At 47.3% G+C, this 22,069-nt stretch overlaps 1 protein-coding gene across 1 annotated transcript; it reads right to left on the bottom strand.

Moving 5' to 3' along the window:
• Positions 1-97: 97 nt before the first annotated feature.
• Positions 98-21,476, bottom strand: B3GAT2 (beta-1,3-glucuronyltransferase 2). The gene is made up of 4 exons (XM_061990040.1): positions 20,931-21,476; positions 7,992-8,136; positions 266-414; positions 98-184 (listed from the first exon to the last, which is right to left on the bottom strand). Exons 1-4 carry the CDS (start codon positions 21,474-21,476, stop codon positions 98-100), a joined length of 927 nt encoding a protein of 308 aa, XP_061846024.1.
• Between the last annotated feature and the right edge of the window lie 593 nt (positions 21,477-22,069).

Genomic DNA, 22,069 nt, shown 5'->3' with positions numbered 1-22,069 from the left:
GGGCGTCCTGCTGCTCCCTGAGGAGCCCCCTGGGACTGCTTGGACGGGGCTGAGCTCCAACCCCTCCCGCCGTGTCCTGCGTGCCGGGGCCCCTGCATCACACCTCGATGCTGACCGTGTCCAGGTGGTATTTTGGCTCGTTAGCCAGATTGACCTTTTCGGTTCGGGTGTGCCATACGAGAACCTGTACAACAAGGCTTGTGTTAGTGCAGCCACGGGCAGAGGCCACAGGAAAGCGTGAGCCCGAGGGTGGGAAGCGTGGTACCTTTGTGCAGTTGTTTGCTTTTGGCTCCAGTTCCTCCACCGTGGTTATCTGTTTCAGAAAATCAGATTCTTGCATTCCTGGCTGAGAACCGCGACGTTTGAATACGGCTTTCGGGTGTGACAGAATCACTTGGAGACTCACAGCAAATCCTTGGAGAGGGAGGGGGGAAAAAAAGTGTTAAGAGAAAGCTTTAAGGCTGCATGTTGTTGTGCAAGTTGCACTTAAGCTTATAAGTCTCCATCTTCTTGATTCTGTGGCCAGCCAGTATTCGCTAGGCCTGTACACCCTGCGTTGTTTGCTTTGCCCCAAGGTGCAATCACATTCTTTAATTGCATCTTATTTTTAATCCACTTCCCACCACAGAGAGTGTCTGTGCTTTTGCCTGAGGACTCAGGTGGCACTGAGGTCTCACATTACCCTTCCTTTCTACTTTACTTTAAGAAACAGCAGTGAATTTTAAGTAACATAAAACGTAAGAGAGATTTATACCATAGAAAACCTGACGGGTTTAAAGGTGAGAGTTGGGAAGAAAAGGTTAAAATATGTTACTTGGACGTAACAGCTGTGGTCTGTAGAGGTTTTTAGCCTCTAGAGTGGCTGATGAAGGACAAGGTGTGCTCATGGCGCGGTTCCTGAGGCGATGCCCTGCGGCCTCGCTTGGGCTGCGGCTGGCACATGTGAGTGAGGTCCCTCGGAGGGACAGCCCTGGGCTGAATGAACTGCCCCTCTCTGAACAGGCTCTGTGCACCTCTGGTTTGCCATGTATAGAGCTCTGGGCTTCCCCTCCAGCACGCTGCAGGCACATGCAAGCTTCTGTCAGTACGAACCAAACCTGACTGGTGCCACTTGTAAAGAAAAACGATGTTTGCGCCTCCTCCTGATGGCCAAGCCTACCCAGGAAATGCCTTTTTCCTCAGTTCCGAGTGGTTCCAGCTGTCCCTTTATAGCAGCAGTAGTAACAGTTTTGACATCTGTTCTGGAAAACTACAGGAACATTTAATTCTAAAGCCAGTATTAAAATTTTCTCCTTTAAAAAGGAGTATAACTTTCTCTAAGGCAATATAAATCTGTCTCTTATGTTTTGTACTAGAATTATCTTGCTACTGTATTTTCCTTGAAAGCATCTGTGGCTTTTATGGGAGCCTTTTAAAAAGGAAAATGTAAGAAAGTAATTACTGCAGCACATGTAAAGAAGGCACACTGAAACCACTTCTATATGAACTACTGTTGCTTTAGCTTGTAGCAAAGCACACCGAGAAAGGGATTTAATTCTTTTTCCTGTAAAATAAAGATTCGGACACTGCAGAGGAAGCCTGTGGGTTGGGTGGAAACTGAAGTCCCAATTCATTGACAGACACCGTTGAAAAAAACAGTTTCATACATTACATTTGGCCTAAGAAAATCCAGTTGTCCAGACAGAAGGGGCTTAGCCAGGCCCTGCAGAGCACTCTAATGCTCAACAGAAGACTTCCAGGAGGTGTGAGGCTTTGGCTGGGGCCAAAGCTCAGCAGCTCCAACTCAGCAACAGCATCTGCTACCACAGGCAGCAATGCTGGCATCCAGCTGCTCTCTGCCCCAGCTGCTGGGATCTGGCTGCTGGGATTCAGCTGCTCTCTCTTCCAGCTCTTGGGATCTGGTGGCTGGGATCTGGCTGGCATCTGCCCAGGTGCTGGGTTTAGGCAAGCGGTACGAGGCCAAAAAATTATTAGTTAGGACTTTTCCCTCCAGGCAGGGGTTTGTGTTGAGCAGGCTCCAGGCCCATCTTGCCTCGTGCAGTGGGGCTGTGGGGGAAGCACAGGGAGGGCTCCATCCCAGTGCTGTTTGTAGTCACATGTAATCATTTAAGAAGAGGTGAAGCTGGGAGTTGAAACTCCCTCAGCATGAGCCCCTGCAGTGCCAACAGCCAGCTTTCTGCAGGATGCCTGTGGCCTTGTCCCTGGCAGACAAACTGGCCTGCTTCCATTCAGAAATTGGGATTAGGGTTTGGGGTTTTTTTTTTCCCTCAATTGGAACAAACAAGAAAAATATTTGGTGCAAGTGGGCTTTAGTGTGGTTGATATTTCAGGCCCTGCCCCAAGTGTTTGCTCTGCATGGGAAGGTGTTGCTGGAGCCCTGCTCAGCTGTTTAAGCTGCTGTTTATTTTTCAGTAGATTTAAGATGTGACTTTTAAGATTTAAGCTGGTCATCCATGAAGGAGAAAAGGAAGTAAACACCACAACTAATGCAGTGTCCTAGTTTTTAGACTGGAGAAGGAATTCCATTCTAAGCAGAAGAGACAGATTTGCTGCAGCTTACCTTGTTGTGTCCCAGCTCAGCTCCCTGTCCCCCCACAGCCCCTCGTTGCCTGTACCTGCCTTTCTTCTGCCTCCTGCTGTGCAAAGCTCGCTCCTCAGATGAGGAAACTGCAGTAGGTTCTGAGGGTGAGTTTCTCCCTGTGCACAGATCTTCAGCTGTACTCACATAACCTGTGCCCTTGGCACCATGCTGTCACAAATTGCCACTGCAGGGTCCTATCAAAAGCCCCTGTGTTTTCAGGCATCAAATAAAAGATAAGCTGAGTGTTGTATGTGGCAAGGACACAGACTGCTGTGCACTGACTGGCCTGTGGCCTGAGGTTTGTTTCCTTCATCAGTGGTTATACAGTCTTTGTTTCTTAAAAGAATCCAATAAAGCAGCAACTTGAAGAGATAAGTAATACAAGAGACTTACCTCCTGGCTCTCTAGCGCTGCAGCTCTGCTTTACAACTGCTTTAGCTTCCCATGGATGACATTCTGTGTTTGTGTACACAGACTTTGGATGGACTCAAGGGAAAGCCATATTCTAGTGACAACTTTCACTTGACTTTTTATCACAGACATATTTTACACCATATTTTGGCATAAAAAAAGAAGAGAGGAGTTGGCTCAGGTTTTGACCAGACTGGCACTATGTTAACATTCCTGTGCTAATATATGAGGAGACACTGTTATTTTGAACTCTATCCCAAAACAGAGATGAATCTGGTATTCCTAACTAGCATGTAGCATAACTGAACCATGCTACACATACACAAATATTTTTACTTGATCATGATTCCTACAAAGCCATATTGTGCTTGAGTTCACATGAAATGCCACAGAACAAATTCACACAGAGTGTGAAGAGGCATTGTGGGGGGTTTTATGGTTTAGGCTGTAAATTAAATCTAATTGTCTGAAGAGCTTCCTAGATAAGAGTTAATTTGTTGGATGACAAGATACCTGGGAGAGTGGCAAAGATTGCATCTGTGCTTCTTTCTCTGGAAGGTATTTCTGCTAATTCACACCTTGACTTGTGCTAGATCAATGGCTTCTGTTAAAAGGCACAACCATTTTTCCTCATCCAGTTAGACTCAGCCAGTCTTTAAAGATTTTGTTGCTGTGATTAATGCCTCTGCTTCCTGAATGCTCTACATAGGACAGTAGCTGAAGGCAAGCTAGAAACGGAGGGTTTCTCATTTCTGGGATGTATAAAATGCTAATGCTCAGTGCTGATGCTGAGCTGGTTTCCACACAGCTCAAGGTGCTGCCTTTGGCTTGTTGCACATGGCACAGCTTGAGGTCCGCTGTTTTCCAGCCCTCTCCCTGTGACATCCTGTTTGGGTTGCAGTAAGGCAGAGAACCCTCAACCAGGAGTTTTTGTAGTTCAGGGCAAAGACAGCTGCTGACAGTTAATTCAGCATGAAAGAGGCTCTCCATTTTAAACTCAGCATTTTAAGCAGTTGTTACCCTTTGATGGACGAGTGGTTGGGTTGGTTTTTTTTCCCCAGTGTGCTATCTGCCACTAACCACTCACATTTCTTTTTGTTTGCATTTGTGACTTCAGCAGCAGCTCTGTCACATTCAGACAAAATATGCCATGTTTTGCAGTGGCATTAATAGAAGAGCTTTTTTCCTCAGGGAACGGTAAGAAAGATGAGATGTACTGAAGGTAAATATATCAAATCCCCTCAAAAGGTAGTTGTTCAGACCTTAGCAGGGGAACTTGGGGCACGGTAGATGAGCTCTGGACCACGAGTCCAAAAATCTGCTTGCCTAGTGATTCACAGGCATGGGTTAATCTCCATGACTGAAGTAGCTCCTGGAAGGCTGACGTAAAGGCACCACTCTGCTCTCCTTGGACAATCCTGACATTAGAAGGATCATTATCTAACTCGTTCTCTCATGTTTTGACCACTTGTGGTCAAAAACTGTGGCTCTGGGAAGAAGCCGAAAGTAAATCACTAACAGCATTACTTCATATAGAAGATTTTAAATAAAGCCTACAATAACCACCACAGTGCTCACTTTTTGCTTACAACACCCAGTTCTCTGGGAAGGAACAACCTCATGCACCAGTACAGGCTGGGTGTCAAACTGCTGAAAAGCAGCTCTGCAGAGAGAGACCTGGGAGTCCTGATTGATAATAAACTAACCATGAGCCAGCAATGTGCCCTCGTGGCCAAGAAGGCCAATGGCAGCCTGGGATGCATCAAGAAGAGTGTGGCCAGCAGGTCAAGGGAGGCTCTTCTCACCCTCTGCCCTGGTGAGGCCTCATCTGTAGTGCTGTGTCCAGTTCTGGGCTCCTCAGCTCAAGAGGGACAGAGAACTGCTGGAGAGAGTCCAGCACAGGGCTACCAAGATGATCAGGGGACTGGAACATCTTTCATACGAGGAAAGGCTGCAGGAACTGGGGCTGTTTAGTCTGGAGGAGACTGAGGTGAGATCTCATTAACATTTATAAATATCTAAAGGGTGGGTGTCAGGAGGCTGGGACATCCCTTTTTTCTATAGTAGCTAGCAACAGGACAAGGGGTAATGGGATGAAGCTGGAACACAAAAAATTCCATTTAAACGTAAGAAAAAACAATGTCACTGTTGAGGTGAGGGAGCCCTGGCACAGGCTGCCCAGAGGGGTTGTGGAGTCTCCTTCCTTGGAGGTCTTCAAGACCCGCCTGGACATGTTCCTATATGACCTGATCTAGGTGACCCTGCTTCTGCAGGGGAGTTGGACTAGATGATCTCTAAAGGTCCCTTCCAACCCCTACCATTCTATGATTCTCTCTCACTTTTTTTCCCTTAAGGTAAAGGAAATGGTGTCAAACTCTAGAACTTACCAACAGTTAAAGGTGGAACACCTGAATTCATTGGTGTTGGTTGCCAGATGAGAAGCAACAGAGGAAAAGTTGCTTTGCTTTCTGGATGCAGTTCAGCATTGGAGAATAGCAGTGTCAACCACAAACTTTTCAAACCCAGTGTTAACTGAACTGCTCTAATGTGATTGCTGTGTATTTCAAAGAAGAACCTGGGGAAGCTGGCCAGCAAAGAGCTTTGGGCTGATCCCAAAGAAATCAGCAAGACCTGTCTCTGCTTGCAGGGGATTTGAATTTGGCTCTGTATTTTGAAGGCTAGAATAAGAAGTTTGTGTGATTAGGGGAAAAGATGCGTTTCCACTGAAGAGCCCCAAGTTAAATCAGCAGCCCCAGAACTTTTAAATAAGTAATTCTTTTCACACCCAGCCTCACAATGAAATCCTTCTGAAAAATCACTAAAGATAGTTCTGTAAACCAAAGAGAGTCTCCTTCCCCGTGCCTTGGGAATCAGAACATGAATTATCAACAGCTGGAGACAGCTGAGCACTTTAGTATGTGCACATATTGGCCTTTCAGGGTAATAGTTTCAAGAGAGGTCCTTGATCTCCCTGATGTGCAGGACCTGGTTTAACCCAAGTTGCTTGTCCCTTTGGTGCCAGCAGGGTGGAGGAATGCTGGAGACATGCTACAGGTTTGTTAGTAAGTCCTCCAAGTCCCCAGGAGTGAGTGTGTTGGGGAGTCAGGGAAGGGTGGAAGATGTTAACCCATGTCCTGTAGACTGCACTTGTTCAGACACCTACGCAGTTTGGGATTTACAGGTTCTGTTCTGTTTGTCTGCACCTTTCCACCATAGTCTGCAGGGGAATGAAGATGCAAACTTAATATCCACCCTGCAGAGCATCCCTTTCTCTCACTGCTGGAATTAAAAATGTAATATAATTTCTTAATTTACCTTTTGAATACTAATGAAAGTTCTCTCACAAAGCAGTAACTCCTTGTCTGTGGCTCTGCAGTAAAGTCCTGTGCTCTCAACACTTGTATCTGTGTCTGTAGCTCTCCCTTCTCTGACTCCAGAGAAAGCAGGAGCAGGTAATGTTCCTAATGCAGCTGCTTTTCCCTCTTGCCAATGTTTCAGGCAGCAACTGCAAAGCATAAACAACAACTTCAGACCTTTCTATGTATCTCTTCACCTCTGGGTTAGAGGCCATTGGCCAATGTGTTGTAATGGCTTTTTGCCTGCAGCAAAGGAATTCTGAACAACCTCATCCTCTTTATAAATGCCCCTAAGTAACCACTTCTACAACATAGTGTCAATATGTATCTCTGAATCTGCAGGCTGAGTCTGTTAAAATGCACAGCTGTGGTCCTCAGCAGGCTGCACACGTTTAGGCATTGACATATCTGCTTCTTCCTTGGTGAATGCCCCTACCTGGACACTCACACATTTATTTTCATGCCAGGTGATATGATTAACTTGAAATGCATCTACAGTGCAGGAGTTGCCTATTTCTGTTCTCCAGTTGTAAACAACCATTAGTAGAATCATAGAATTGTTTCAGCTGGAAGAGACCTTTAAGATCGTTGAGTCCAACCTTTGCCCCTGAGTGCAACATCCACCCATCTCTTAAACACCTCCAGGGACAGTGACTCCTCCACCTCCCTGGGCAGCCCATTCCAATGCCTGACAAATACTGCCTGTAAATACATGATAATAATGCCTGTAAATACATATTGCCCTCAAACATTTCAATCCATATAAAAATGTTCTGTGGCAATGAGTAAGCACTGTCCTTTTCCCTCTCACAAAACATAAGGCTATCAGAAAGAAAGAAGATGGCTGGCTATTTCTACCTGGTTCTTGCCCTTGTATTCCAACTTTTCCCCTTCCCTCTCCTTCCTGAGTACAGAAGATGCTACAGTGCAAATACCACGTTGTTGGCTGGGAAACCAGCTGCTGCTGTCTCAGAAATGGGACTTGTAGGCAGCGGTGATTCACGTGGCAGTTGTGAATACATACAGAAGCTTGTCTCAGTGTGGACTGACAGCGAGACAGAGCTGTGCAACCTGCCAACTTCACAGCAGAAGATTGATGAGATCTGTCGTGAAGCTTTTCTGCCTTCATCAACCAGGCCATAGCTATCACTGACTTCCCCCCTAAGCCTAGTGTTTCAACCTGTATCTATCTGCAGTTACCACTATCATGCAAAATAACCAGTAATAAAAAAATGAACCATTTCCTGATAAAGTCGAGTTTTGCAGCACGAGGCTGAAGAAGGGTTTGTGCTGCCTGCTACAGACTGATGACACAATGAAAAGCAGGGACTCCTAGCAAAAATTAACTGGATTAATTAATTTACAATTAACTTAAGACAAACAATTTATACAATGTAAAAGCCAAGCTGTCAAATAAAATTAAAAGCATGTGAAAGTAAGTTCAGATGTCACCAAAGAGCAACTTAGAGATGTGCAAGCTAAGGCTTCCAGGGTGTTTAGTGCTAATGGGCTACACACGACAGCTGCCCCTCAGAAGGCTGAAAAGCTGCTCACACCGGGACATCAGCTCCTGCCGCGCTCCTTGAAAACGCGGGGAAGGCTACTGTGAGCAACACTGCTGTGTCCCGGAGCTCGGTGCTTACCTGCCATGTCGATAGCGAAGGGCCTGTCAGCTCTCCAGCCTGTGTACCAGCCGACGACTTTGCCGTTTTCCACGAGTGGGCGCTCGTACCGCCGTCCCCCCACCAGTCCCACGGGCCACACCGACACTTTGCGGGTCGTTCGCATCTGCAAGAAGCGGGCACAGCGTGAGTGGCGGGCAGGGTTCCCTGCCAGGCTGTGGCGTGAGTGAACGGGCCACACGTTAATCGTCAGGACTAGGTAATTAAAAACTCTTCTAGCTTACAGATTTCAGCCCGATAAAGTATTGGAAGGCTGCTTGTGCCTACTCCTTTTCTGTGAAACCTTCAGCTCTCTAGCCCACAGGCACCTCAGTTCTACTGAAAATATCCTCTTCATACTATTTTTATAACTGTAGTTTTAAAAGCCATGAAAAAACAGTATTTGTTTTCTTGTTTATTTGAGCTTTCAAAGATGTAGTAGATCTTTTTTCATCTGCATGACTCCAGCATTCTGGCAATATCACAGAATCTCAAGGGCTGGAAGGGACCTTGAAAGATCATCTAGTCCAACCCCCCTGCCAGAGCAGGATCACCTAGAGTAAGTCACACAGGAACTCGTCCATCTGGGGACTGAATGTGTCCCCACAGAAGGAGACTCCACAACCCAACTGGGCAGCTTATTTCTATTTATTATTTCTGTGCTACTGTACAAGCCCATCGAGAGACAATATGATTATAATGATTAACAAATGCACACTTCATTAAAACAAGTACAACTAGTTTGAGACTGGTAACAAAATCAACTGAGTACAGGAAACTGTGACACATGACTCTTCCCCTGTCTGCAAACATACCAGATACAATCCACAGACACAGCTCAGATGCATTAAAGGCTCACCAAAAAAGATTAAGTTTGGGCTAAACCTTTTTCACTTGTACATTTTCTCTTGAAGAGCTTTGCTGAGGAGGACAGAAAGCAGGTCGGGCAGGTCGCTGCTGCCAGTTTGCTATCAGTGATGAAGGGGTTTCCCAATAGTGTAAATGTAACTAAATGCAATTCTGGAAACGTGGTCCTCATCTAACCCAGAGGAACCTAGAGATACTACAGAATTGTTCTTTCTTTAGCAAAAAGCATGCATGACTAGGAGTTAGTGAATTCCATTCACTGGTTAGTAGACCCATTTTCTACAGTAAACAGGAGACAACATGATGTGATCCCTGATGGGCTGCTCCCCGTGGCAAAATCACTGGCAGTGTGGTGTGAGAATTCGAGAAGACAAATGCACGGACACAGCAACTGGCACAATTTAACCACACTGATTCAAAAGCCACTGTTCCAAGTGCAGTGCTTAAAGATGCTCTTATTTAAGCAAGTATTCAAGTATTCCAGTGTATTGAGGGCTTAATTTGTATCAATTTTTAAAACCATCTCTTGTCTTCTGTGTAGTGAGGTCTGGTCCTTAGGGAAAGGTTATCCCTTTCTCCTTCCAAGCACTCCTCTAAGCAAAAATAAACACAGTTTTACATATTTGTAACTGCAGTCCCCTATCGATAGATGTTGAAGTAAAAGACAACCTTGGTTAAATATTAAACGCTTCCCTCTCTCTCTCTTTCTCTGCCAAGGTGAAAGATTTATCATGCATATCATCCAAACTCCCAGAAGATGCACCAGAAAAAACAAAGACATCACGTCACTCTGGTTCACATTTCTAAGCTAGGAACGTTAGCAGCCTCATAGGAGAACTTTCACACAGGGGCATAAAGCATAATATACTTATGGAATAAGCATAAAATACTTATTTCAAAATCCACCAATTCAGCTGTGCACCCAGAAGACAGACATTCACCTTTTTCCCCTCCAGTTCTTTGTGTGTCTTTAAATTTATTTAGCAAAATTTTCTCCCTATCTCGCCAAGAGGAGTTGCAGTGAGTCAGTCCATCTCATCCACAGCAGCAGTCCATGCTGGGTAAGAACAGGGGATGTGTCCATTCCATTGGCAATCCAGGGATTTCTCATGGTAAGGATCCTATCCAGCCTGTGACTCTAACTGCCAGTGAGAGGCTGCCAGGAGTCCCCTCTATGTGTTTGGCTGTAGCTGTTCTCCCTGCTTATTTTCCCAACCTCTCCGGCTCCTCCATTTAGGAAATGCAGAGTTAGCAATTAACTAGTTGGAATATGGAAATCAGTCAAACTCCACGAAGACCTTTTAGCTCTGGTTTTAACGATGCATCCATTTCACAATTTTTTCTACCAGTGTTTTTATATTAGCATCCAAACACATCAGACATGGACACGAGGCATCATCCTCTTGGGCTCGTCTACACATGCCAGTAGGTTTCCAAGGGCATGGTCTTGTACACCCAACTGTGCCACACCAGTAGTAACCCAGGAGCAAACAGACGCTACCTTTTTTGTGTTGCCATTAATCCCTCCTGGCAGGGATGGACACCTGAATGAGTTGCTAGTGCAACAGCATTTTAGTTACCCTGCGCCAGCTGCCTGTCCCCAGGGTATGTCAAATGTTGCAAGCCAAGGGCAGGCTTTAGCTACAAGAGGGTAGTTAATGCATGGTAAACCCATACACTGCTGCCTTTCTTCACAGTAAGCTTTTGGGCAGCTGTACTGCAAAATGAGCCAGATCACGCAAGACTTCTGAACTGGGTCAGCAGCAGCCACGGCATTTATGCAGGCGGAACCAGACTGATTTGCATTAATACTTTCCCATAGGTGATGTGTAGGAAAATCCTATCACCAACCTCAGGAAACCAGCATGAAATGCCCCAAGAAGTTTTAATTGTTACAGTCTTGGGTCCATCTCGGTGTCTCCGAGTTGTCAGTACAGCCACCACACATCAGAAGGAAGGAACCCTTCACAGAGTTCTTTATTTTGTCCTTGGGTTTCTTTCTTTATTCTCACAGGTGACATTTGTGGAGAATAGAATGAGCAGATGTCAAGAATACAGCAATCCCTTTAAGTAAAAACTGAAAGAGCACATCCAGACCAGTATTTATGCTAATTGAGAAATACCTCACAGCCTCAGGATACGCTAGGCAGATGAAAGCAGGAATAATTCTTTAATCTTCTGAGAATAGCAGTTAACACGCCGCTGCGTTACGGCTGTGTTTATGTGTGATGGAGAGAAAGCTATTATTTGGATTAAAAGGCCAGCTCGCACCTGGAATTTGATGCTGCTAATCACTGGGACACAAAAAGGTGATTCAAAAACATGTTCATTCTAAATAGCTTTATTGCTGTGGGTTGAACAACTGCCAGAATCCTGTAACTTATAAACAGCTTCCTAAATTACTCTTCTGTCATTTTAATGTGCGGTAGCACACGCTGTCTCAACACTCAGCATTTTAAAGTCCTAGTAGCTGACATGAATGCCATCCATCTTACTTACACTGCACTCTCTGTAAGTTAGGCTATCCTAGTTAGACTTCTGCAGTTAATGAACAGAGATGAGAACCTGCTGGTGTGATCCATCCTGCATGGCTTAGGCAGCCATCTTAAGGCAGGACGAATCGTCCTCTGCAAACGCTTTTGTCCTTACTTATTTTTTGATTATTTGAAAGGGGGCTTTGGGCATAGAAGGGGAGTGATGTACTGGATGAGAAGAATGATATAAGATGGCAGAACAAACCTGAATGAAGCGGGAGAGGTCACATTTGGGAAGAAGCAGGCAAAGAAACAATAGGAGAGAAGAGTAGCAACTGACCAAAGACATCCCAGTGAGGTGATGGGCATGTAACAATAAATACTGCAGCGACAGAGGAACCACTAAAGAATAACAAGTGAAAATGCAGAAAATGTAGCTGAGCAATAAAGGATAGTGATAAAAGCATTGCCAAAAATAGCATCTCATTAGTCAATCAAGAAAAGCTGCCTAATGGGATGCACTGAACTGATGGATAGGGAAGATACCAAGCCAGTAACAAAATCAAAAAGCCCAAGGGGAATGAAGGCAAATGACAGACGGAAGGAAACACGGCCATGCTTCCTACAGAGAAAAGGCTTCCAGACTGGAACAACCACCCCAGTGTTTTTGCAGCACAGCGTTGGTGCCTTTATATTCAAGATCTGAGGCTCTTGGCAAACGCAAACCTGGCTGCTGTACGTAGTCAGGGTTTTTTTTCCTCCCCCTGGTCTCTTCTCACATCAACTCCTGTGCAATTTGTGATCTGCACGGGTCAGGCTACAGGTTGCCGTCTAGGCTTTCCCCCTCATCCCAGCCAGACTTGTGTAGATTTCTATGCCAAATTCCAATTTATGATGACCAAAACGGGCCTGAGAGCTCTTTTAGTACAACTCCTCCACAGGGGAAAACCTTTCATGTTAAAACAGGAGCACAGCCAGGTTTCCTATCAGTTCTCACACAGGCGTCCTGCATAACTCGCAGGTCATTTCAAGTCAGATTCTTACGTGACTGCACTGTAAGAAGTCAGAGGGTGAGCTCAGCTGCAGCAATGTTACACCTATTTACTTCAGCCTTCAACAGAGATTCTGCCCCTGCTTACCATTACTTCAAAAGAGGTACTGAGTCACAGAAAATCTGTACCTGTGGTTTTTGTGGTTCAGGGACTGTGACACTTAGGAGCTAGTAACTTCAAAAAGCAAGTTTGCTGTGGGTAAACAAGGGTATGCCTCTGTGGAAACCTTTTAAAAAGGGTCTACAAATGAAAACAACCATCAGTCATTGATCTAGCCTGCTCCACAGCCCTCATGGGTGAGCTGATTTAGTGTTTCACCAGCCTGACTATTATAAAACTTGTTCCCCAAACGTCTACCTTAAACCTCCTCTGCTGACTCGTACTCAGTTTACACTGCAGAGGGAGGACAGATTAATTCCCCCCTCTCTCAAGCAACATCTTACATATCAGATCCAATGATTAATGTTTCTAAATTCTACCAGCATCCTCGGGCACAAATGTCAATATTGCATCCCTACAGGAGAAAACTGTTATAAATTTAACTAAAACAGATAGGAGCCAATTTCTCTGGATTGGGAAGACTTCCAAAACATTTGCTATTCATGTTTCCTTTTGGCTCTTCTACTTACTGATTCTTTTTCTCATCCAACTTTCTGTTATTCTGTGTACCTCTGAAGAGCTGCTGACTGTGATTATTTCATAGTCACAGTATCAGTTTCACAGGTAAGAAAAAGATTGCTGTCAAAGAGCAGAAACAAGCAATGCTCAGTACTTTGTAAGCCACAGTCTCTCATTGAGATAGATCTGTTTCAAATAGCCCTTTTTTTTTGGTCACTGTTTGCTCTCATTGTAAGCTATTTCACTTTTTCTCTACCAGTCTTTTCTAATCCAGTCTCTTTAGCATAGGTATTACATGCAAGGGGAATGTCAGTGTGCATTTAAAATCTGTCATGTATTCTTAAATCATTCATATACTGGAAAGGTATTTAATGCACTGCTAACTCATATTTAGATCCTTTTAGATTTTGAAGAAAATAGCTAATGACTGCAGGCTAATATTTCATTCTGTCTAGACTACTGAATGGTATTTTTAAGACTATAGCAAAATTTTCATTTTTCTAACCTGCTCCAAGAGATACACCAAAAAAAACCCCTCCATGTTTTCAAAGACAAACACATTCATTTACACTACTTTTAAATCTTCTGCATAAATATACCCATAAAAAAAAGAACAACCCAGAACTTAGCTTGATTCAACGTGTAAAGATTAGGACAGTTATGTAAAAGTTATTGAAGGAGCACTAACTCTTCCCTAGTCAAAGCTGGCATAAATAGTAAATGTTCATCTCTTCTGTAATGTCCTTCTTCAGTTGTTCTCAAAATATTTTACAAAGATTATAATGGGCAAGCTGAAGCCTGTGTGACACACAACGTCTGCATGTATTTCTGTTCTATTTTTAATAACGAGGATTTTTTCTTTCAGACTACAAACTGTGAAGAACCCTTAGAATATCTGCCACCTTCATACATATCTTTTGGGAGTGAAGGACAGGGGCATAAGAAGATGTTTTCAGCCTGAATGACACACACAACTCACCCTCTGCGCTACAATGCCACTATGAAAGTGACCAGAGCTGGACAGACCTAACCTTCAGTGAGAAGGTCACATCTGTTAGCCAAGACAAAATGTAAAGACTGTAGACTACCTCAGCTTCAGAAGAAGGGGTTCAGCTTGTTCTCCTTCTACTTCTTTTCCAGCTTTAACACGACCATCATAGTCAGGACACCGTTCTACAGGCAACAACTACAGCAAATGGAATTCTGGTCCCCATAGCAGTGGGCAACAGGGATAATTGCTAAGTTACTAAATAAAAGCTTGGGATTTGGTTTAGAGGGGTTTTTTCCCTTAGAAATGACAATGCAATGATTTACTTTGAACGCCATGCTGCAAGGCTGTATTCAGGATCACACCTTATAACATGGGTTCTTCCAAGAAGACTCAGTCTGCAAATCCTCCACTTGCACTCAGACAAATCCTGCATGCAACCTTAGACAATGACCAGAAGGTGAGTGGTGGCACCGAGGGAGAGCAACCTTTTAGATAGAAGCATTTTCATTTCACATACATCTCAGTTCAGGTGGCTGAGAAAAACACAAAGGTGACAGATATAACCTAGACAGGAATCTCTAAAAATCAGTGCATTTGAGTGTAGCAAGCTCAGTTTTGCACACACCTTAAAGACTGTTTACTCCTGTTCTTTGTGGTCCGTAAGCAGCTCACCCCTCACACATAAAGGTCTTGAGGGTGTCTGCACAATCAACAGCAGAGTAACATTAATTCCTCCAGCTTGTACACATATCCATACATAGGCCAGGGAAGCAGTAGTATTTGGCCAACTACTCAAAATACAGAAAGGGCAGAGAAAATGCCTGAGATGTAGAAACACCAGCTTGACAGTTGGGCAGAGAGGAACTTCATAAGGTTCAACAAGGACAAGTGCAGAGTCCTGCATCCCATGCACTAGTACAGGCTGGGGTTTGAACTGCTGAAAGGCAGCTCTGCAGAGAGAGACCTGGGAGTCCTGATTGATAATAAACTAAATATGAGCCAGCAATGTACCCTCATGGCCAAGAAGGCCAATGGCATCCTGGGATGCATCAAGAAGTGTGGCCAGCAGGTTGAGGGAGATTCTTCTCCCCCTCTACTCTGCCCTGGTGAGGCCTCATCTGGAGTCCTCAATACAAGTAGATAAATGGTGGGTGTCAGGAGGTTGGGGCATCACTTTTTTCTGTTGTACCCAGTGATAGGACAAGGGGTAATGGAAAGAAGCTAGAACACAAAAAGTTCCATTGAAACATAAGTGTAGTGGTTTTGCCTGAGCCAGGTTTTGGTAGCGAGGAGGCTACAGGAGTGCCTTCTTTAAACAAAGATCTGCCAGAAGCTTCCCCTGTAGCTGACAGGACTAATGCCAGTCAATTCTAAGATGGACCTGCAGCTAACCCAGGCCTGGCTAATTAATGACTGAGGTAACACCTCTGTGATTAACCTATTTGAGAAGGGGAAGAAGTTGCTGTGCAGTTGCTAAACTGCATCAGAAACAGGGAGTGAGAATGTGAAAACACCTCTACAGACATCAAGGTCAGGAGTGGGAGGAGGGTGCTTGGACCCTGGAAGAAAATCTCCCCTATGATCTGTGGTGAGAACCATGGTGAGGCAGCTGTGCCCCTACAGTCCATGGAGGCCACCAGAGAACAGAGAGCCACTCACAGCCCGTGGAGGACCACACACTGGAGCAGGGGGGATGCCTGAAGGAGGCTGTGACTCTGTGGGAAGCTCACCCTGGAGCAAGTTCCTGGCAGGACCTGGGAGCCTGTGGGGAGAGAGGAGCCCACACCAGAGCAGGTTTGCTATCAGGACATGTGATCCTGTGAGGGACTCGGGCTGGAGCAGTCAGTACCTGAAGTACTGTTCTCCCAGTGGGTGACCCACGCTGGGCCAGGGTGTGAGGAGCTGCTCCCGTGGGAGGCCCCATGCTGGAACAGTTAGTGAGGAACTGTAACCCATGGGAAGTATTCATGCTGGAGGAGTTCATGAGGGACTGTCTCCTGTGGGAGGGACCCCGCAGTGTAGCAGTGAAGAAGGTCTCCCCCTGAGAAGCAGCAGCAGCAAAATCTATCTGTAATGAACTGACCACAACCCTCATCCTCTGTGCCGCTGGGGGAGGGAAGGAGAGTCTTGGGAAGAAGGAGGGGTGGGAGGAGGTGTTTTAAGATTCGGTTTTATTTTTCATCTCCCTGTTCTTATAGTTTATTAATAAATCAGACCTTTTTCTCCCCACGTTGAGTCTGTGATATTACGGCTTGGTGGGCACCTGGCATAAACCACCACAATAAACGAAAAACTATTTCACTGTTGAGGTGAGTGAGCCCTGGCACAGGCTGCCCAGGGAGGGTGTGGAGGCTCCTTCCTTGGAGGTCTTCAAGACCCACCTGGACAAGTTCCTGTGTGACCTGATCTAAGGGGACCTGCTTGAGCAGAGGGGTTGGACTGGATGATCTTTTGAGGTCCCTTCCAACCCCTGCTATTCTGTGATTCTGTGATGAGTGAGGGGAAATGGAGTTTAGCTACTGTCTATCTTCAGTTTCCAGTGCTTAGTCTAATCTTGTTTTGAAAATCTCTCTATGAAGGTGGAAAGCCAGGTTTATCTAAGGTTTTCCTTCTGGAAGTCTAAAAATATGAAATTGGCAGTTGCTAGGCATCAGTCACAATATTACAATAACTGACATTCAGGAATAAGATGAAGCACAAATGCAACAAAAACTATAACAGAGTCATTCCAGAAAGAACAGCCAATAGTAAAAAATAGAAGCTACGATGATTCATGTAGAAACATCTGTAAAGCACAGCAAACACAGCAGTGGGGATCTCAGGCCTCTTAGTGCCTTTGCTATGAATGCAGGCTGACGTGAAACTGATAAAAGGTATTTTCAGAAAGTTGTTTTTGAAGGAGAGATGCAGATGGGCACCTCCAGCTGAATGAACCGTACCTCAGCAGAAAGAAATGCAAATTATTGCTGAAGTCTGGATCCCAAAATAAAAAAATAACAAAATACAATATGCCATAACCACCAGCATTAAAGTAAAAGCATGATTTTTCACCTGGCCACTGTTAGGATCTCAAGTGGAAAGAGTAGGGAATAACTTGAAGGCCACACCTCCACTCCTGGAAATATTTATTCACCATCGTTGCAGCCCCACTCAGTACTCTACAGAATTTCACTGTCATTGAAAAAAATTGATCCTGTCCCTGGAGCTTTTCCCAGGAAGGTGAGTCTTTCATAAAAAAATGCTCAGGTGAGCCAATGCTGATCACACTGTAGCAGCAGAAAGGAAAAACAGGCTCCTCTGCCTTATTCTAGAAACAACAACTGAACCTGCTCAGACTCTGCCTGTTTGGACTCTGAGGACACAGTTTTACCAGACAAAAACTAAGCTATATACCCACATGCTATTGTATGTCTTAGGGGGGAAAAAAAACCAAAAAGAAGACAATTATGAACAGCACTAGGGGATTCCAGATTTACTACAGATGGTGATAATTTCCAGCACAACACTACTGTAGGCTGGAGGCAGCTGGTTTCCTGGTTTTTACAAATCCTGTTTTACCCAAGTCTATTGGACCCCACTCAGACCGTATCAAATACAAGGTACCCATTCCTACAGCTACCAGACAGAATTACTTTAGATAGAGATTAGAATTTGCTCATCAAAAGCTCTCAGAAGCATCCCATGACATTTCCTGTCAAAGCACGCTCCTTTTTGATCATGCCCTTACAGTTTATACACCTCCCCTCACGGTGAAGCCTTTGCTGAATTTGCTTTGTTAAAAACATTCCACCCTCTGTAAGGGCACTAGGGAAACCTACAGCAAAGGAGCTGCCTTAAACACAATCCTTCACTGACGTGTGGTTCCCTGTCACACCTTCTGCTCCACAGAAATGCTTTTTTGACCTCTAAGTGAAATGCACCCCTAACACCGATACTTTTCTCATGTTGGCTTTAGAGTCCTAACCATCTGTGGTTCTCATCTTCCTGAGCCCTCACTGCTGGTACTGAAACCAGCTTTGACTCAGCAGAACTGCTGGCAGGCAGATGCTAGCAGACATTGCTCCTGGCAGTTTGGGACCCACATGCCCCCGGGCCCGTGTCAGTGACATGCTGAAGGTCATCCAGCCAGCACAGAATGGTGGTAAGACCAGAATTCAGAGCTCCTGTCTCATCTCTCTACGTTTATACTGCCCTCCCCAGTGAGCAGAGTACAGTTTCTCAGATTTCCTTTGGGATTATGTGACTGCGGGTCTGGAGAATTGTTCCTGTCAGGGTAACAAACTGAAAAAACACTCCCTCTCAGGTATCATTACCACTACTTTCAAGACAAGAATTACTACCAGATTTCATCTGCACGTGATGTGTTCTGAAGCTGTTCTCTTCATGCTAGGAGAAGACGAGCATAGTTTACCTTCATAAATCAATCAGCTCCTGAAGGACAGGTTGGGATTTACTGGAGCTGTCAAGCCAGAATCCATAAAGATGGAGAAAGGTTTGGTTTTTACCTTGTTTGTTCTTTTTTTTAAAAAAAAAAAGCAGTCTTAAAGCAGTGCCTCTACTGAAAACAAGACTACTGGCTCTCTCCAAACACAACCTTGCACCCGTTGGCAAAGCCTGCCAAGAGACTTCCGTTAACCTTGCCAGGTGGACAAGGCACTCCCCGCATGAAACCTCACGTGCGACTTGTGAAATGTACAGCTCGAAAAACAGCCGTGGGAAATGGTAGTGGCAATTGATGCAAAACTCTCTTTCTTCACTTCTGTGACAGAGCTTTCCAACCACATCTCACAGGGGAAAACTCACTGATGCACGTGTGTTTGCCTGTGAACACAGGGCTCAGAGTAAACAGCTCTTCCCCAGCAGCTGAAAGGGTAGCCTTGGGACTGCGGAGCCGTGTGCTCGAGACTCTCATTCTTATTAGCAAAGGGAAACACAGATTGTCCCCTTGTGCTTGCAATCTCCAAGGTTAACCCTTCAAACAGATTTATCCCCTTGCTTTCCTGAATTTTCTAGCCGATTAGAGAGCTAATTTGTACCTTTTTGTTTCAACATTCACAGCAATTAGAATAATATAGCAAATGATACCTGGCTTGATCCCCTTTCAGTAGCTGTGGGCCACTTAAGGGATATGCCGGCCAATACTGTTCCTTTAGCTTGTCCCTAACTTCTGTACTCCAAAAAGACAGTAAAGATTTGTCTCTGACTATCTTTTGTCCCGCATTACTCATTGTGGTGAAGTCTATTTTCTGTATCAACTCAGAGACTCCCTAAGACTTCACGGGGTTAGTTTTATACCTCTGGAACAGAATGGACACTCTCACCACATCAAAGATGGGTAGGTGGAATTGCTCTGCATTATAATGCGCTAAGCACAGCCAGGAGACTTTAAGAAAATCAATTACAAACAAGGTTTAGCCTCCAGGCAAAGGTCTTCAAATTAGCAGCTTCAAAGCTGAATGCCGAAGGGGCAACGAAAGTAGGGCACCGCTGCTGAATGGGGAACACACACCTGCCCCACATACTGGAAACTAAAGGGATGTTATTATGAATCTAAATGCAAACGAACATAACGATTTAAAATATAACTTGCTCTAGGGAACTTTCTGTGTACCGTGTTCATTTTAACCCCCTGACTAGGGAGCACCTGAGGAAGCACGCTTCCCAACTGCAGAATACAAGTGCACAGCACTAAATACAGGACTGTTCACCAGCGGAAGACAGACTGCAGTTTGTCTGAAGTCCTGTACGTTCCTTACTTGCCGCCAATCTACTTTCTGTTTCCCTCCCTTCTTTCCCCACAAGGTTAACCCTTCCAGCTGTCACAGAAGATGTACATGATCTTTCTACTGCTGTTTCACGTCCACTTATTAAACATTCCTCTTTCCTGCCAAGGGGAGCCCAGAAAGCAAGCTGGATAGCCTTTCCCCCGAAGGCTTGCCAATTCCCACCGAAAAGGAGCAAAGCCCTTCGCTAAAAGGGGATGCAATAGAGAAAAAAACCAAGTCCCTTCACAAAAGAGACTCTTGAAAGGATGTTTACTCATTACACAAACGCTTTGCTGCTTTTAATGGCCAAAAGGAGACCGGGCAACTCCACTCAAAGGAGCCGGCTCTAGAAAAAAACCACGAAGGATGGCAACTCTGGATGCGAGTTTGCCCTCCAGGGAGCGGGACGCAGCCGGAAAAAATAAGTATCAAAGAACGCTTTTCATCCCAACCTTAACAAAAACACAACACTCCTGATGTTAACCCCAAACTTGCCTCGCTCGGCAAGAAAGAGAGAAAACAGCAGTAAGAAGTTGGAGGTAGCGTGGATGGGGAGGTACAAGAGACTTAAAATCCAGAGAGGGGCGGTCACAGCCGAGGCAGCGCCAGGGAGCGCGAGCGAGGGACGGGGCGATGGCGGGTGTCCGCGCCGGGGAGCGGGCTGGACCCACCCGTGCCCGGGCTGTGGGTGAGAGGCACCGAGCGCGACGCAAAGCGCGGATGGGGTACACAGCCCCGCGAAACCAGACGGGACGGGCAGCGGCGGGCTCCCGAGGGGGCGAGGAACGGCAGGCGGCTGAGCGGCGGGAAACGGCTGGTGAATGAGGGGGGTGTGCGACGGGTGCCTGAGGGAAGGCGAGCTGGGAAATGGCAGGTGCCCGACGGACGTGCGAGACGGGGGACATCTGAGGGGAGGGGAGGAATGGTAGGTGCCCAAGGAAGGTGAGAGACGGACACCTGAGGAGAGAGGAAGGGCGGGCGAAATAGCAGGTGTCCGAGGAGGGTGTAAGACGGACACCTGAGGAGAGGGGAGGCGGGAAATGGCAGCTGCCCTAGGGAAGTGCGAGACGGGCACCTGAGGGGAGGGGAGGAGAGGCGGGAAACGGCGGGCGCCCTGAAGGGAGGCCGTCACACGCACCGCGCCCCTCACGCACCTCCTGGAAGAGCTCCAGACTGTAGGTGTTGTCGTCGTCGGCGAAGAAGAGCACCCCGGGCTGTGCGGGCGGCAAGTGCTGGTGCCGCTGCCGCAGCCAGGCCAGGCCGGCGTTTCGCTGCTCGGTGGCGCGGGGCAGCCCCGGCCGCTTGTAGCGGCGCGGCGTGGGGACGTGGAGGTGCGTGCAGGGCAGCCCGGCGCCCGCCACGAAGCGGCTCACCAGCTCGCTGCGCGCCGCCGCGTCCTCCACCAGGATCCAGTGCAGCCGCGCCACCTGCCGGAAGGTGTTGGCCAGGCGGGTGAGCTCGGCCTTCTGCACCGGGCGGCTGTACGTGGGCGTGATGGCATAGATGGTGGGCAGCGCCGCCTCGGGCGGCCGCGGAGGGGGCACCCGCCCCGCAGCCGGCCGCGTCCCCCCGCTGCTACCGCCGCCGCGGGGGGCGAGGGCGGGCAGCGGCGCCCGGCTGCTGTCGATGTCCAGCACGATGATGACGATGAGCACCCAGGGCAGCAGCAGGAGGAATCGGCTGAAGAGCAGCGACTTCATCCTGCCCCCGGCGCCCTCCCGCCGCGCCGCCCCTCAGCGCCGCCCCATGGACGGGCGCGGCGGCGACTCAGCGCATGGCCGCGGCGGGGCTGCCCCTTAGCCTGCTCCTTAGCCTGCCGCGCTCCTCCGCGGGGCGGCCGGGCGCTGGCGGTGGCTCCGGAGCGCAGCGCTTCCTCCTGCAGGCGCGGGGTCCCGCCGCCGGGGCGGGACGGGTCGGGTCGGTCGGGGTGCCCTGCGAGGCAGGTGCTTGGCCCCGCTCCCGTCGCGCTTCTATTCTGCGAGTGGCCGCCTTTCCTCCTCCTTCTCCTCCCTTCCCTCCAGCATCGCCGGGTCGGGAGGCGCCCGCGCCGCTGCCGCCGGGGCTCGGCGGGGGACTCTGGGGAAACGCTCCTTCTCCTCCGCTTCCCCGGGCGGCTCTGGCGGTGCGCGGGGGTGGGGAGGGGAAGGCGGGTGGGGAGGTAGGAGGGAGGGTCCCCGCGGGCGGGGGCCGGAGGGGCTCCCGCCCCGCCCCGCTCCGTTCCGATTGCCCCCCCCGGGCGCCGCGGGAGGGAGGGGGCGGCGGCGGCGGCCCGCGGGGCTCCTCGCTTGGCGCC

This window comes from Colius striatus, chromosome 2 (assembly GCF_028858725.1).
Source record: "Colius striatus isolate bColStr4 chromosome 2, bColStr4.1.hap1, whole genome shotgun sequence".
Taxonomy (NCBI): domain Eukaryota; kingdom Metazoa; phylum Chordata; class Aves; order Coliiformes; family Coliidae; genus Colius; species Colius striatus.
Note: the sequence above shows the minus strand (reverse complement) of the source record. Positions and strands in the feature narration are given on the sequence as shown.

Coding starts and splice junctions, on each gene's coding strand:
- B3GAT2 (XM_061990040.1), bottom strand. CDS start 21,476: ATGAAGTCGCTGCTCTTCAGCCGATTCCTCCTGCTGCTGCCCTGGGTG. Junction 8,137..20,930: donor GTCTGGAGCTCTTCCAGGAG/GTGCGTGAGGGG, acceptor CGCTTCTTGCAG/ATGCGAACGACCCGCAAAGT. Junction 415..7,991: donor CTTCGCTATCGACATGGCAG/GTAAGCACCGAG, acceptor TCCCTCTCCAAG/GATTTGCTGTGAGTCTCCAA.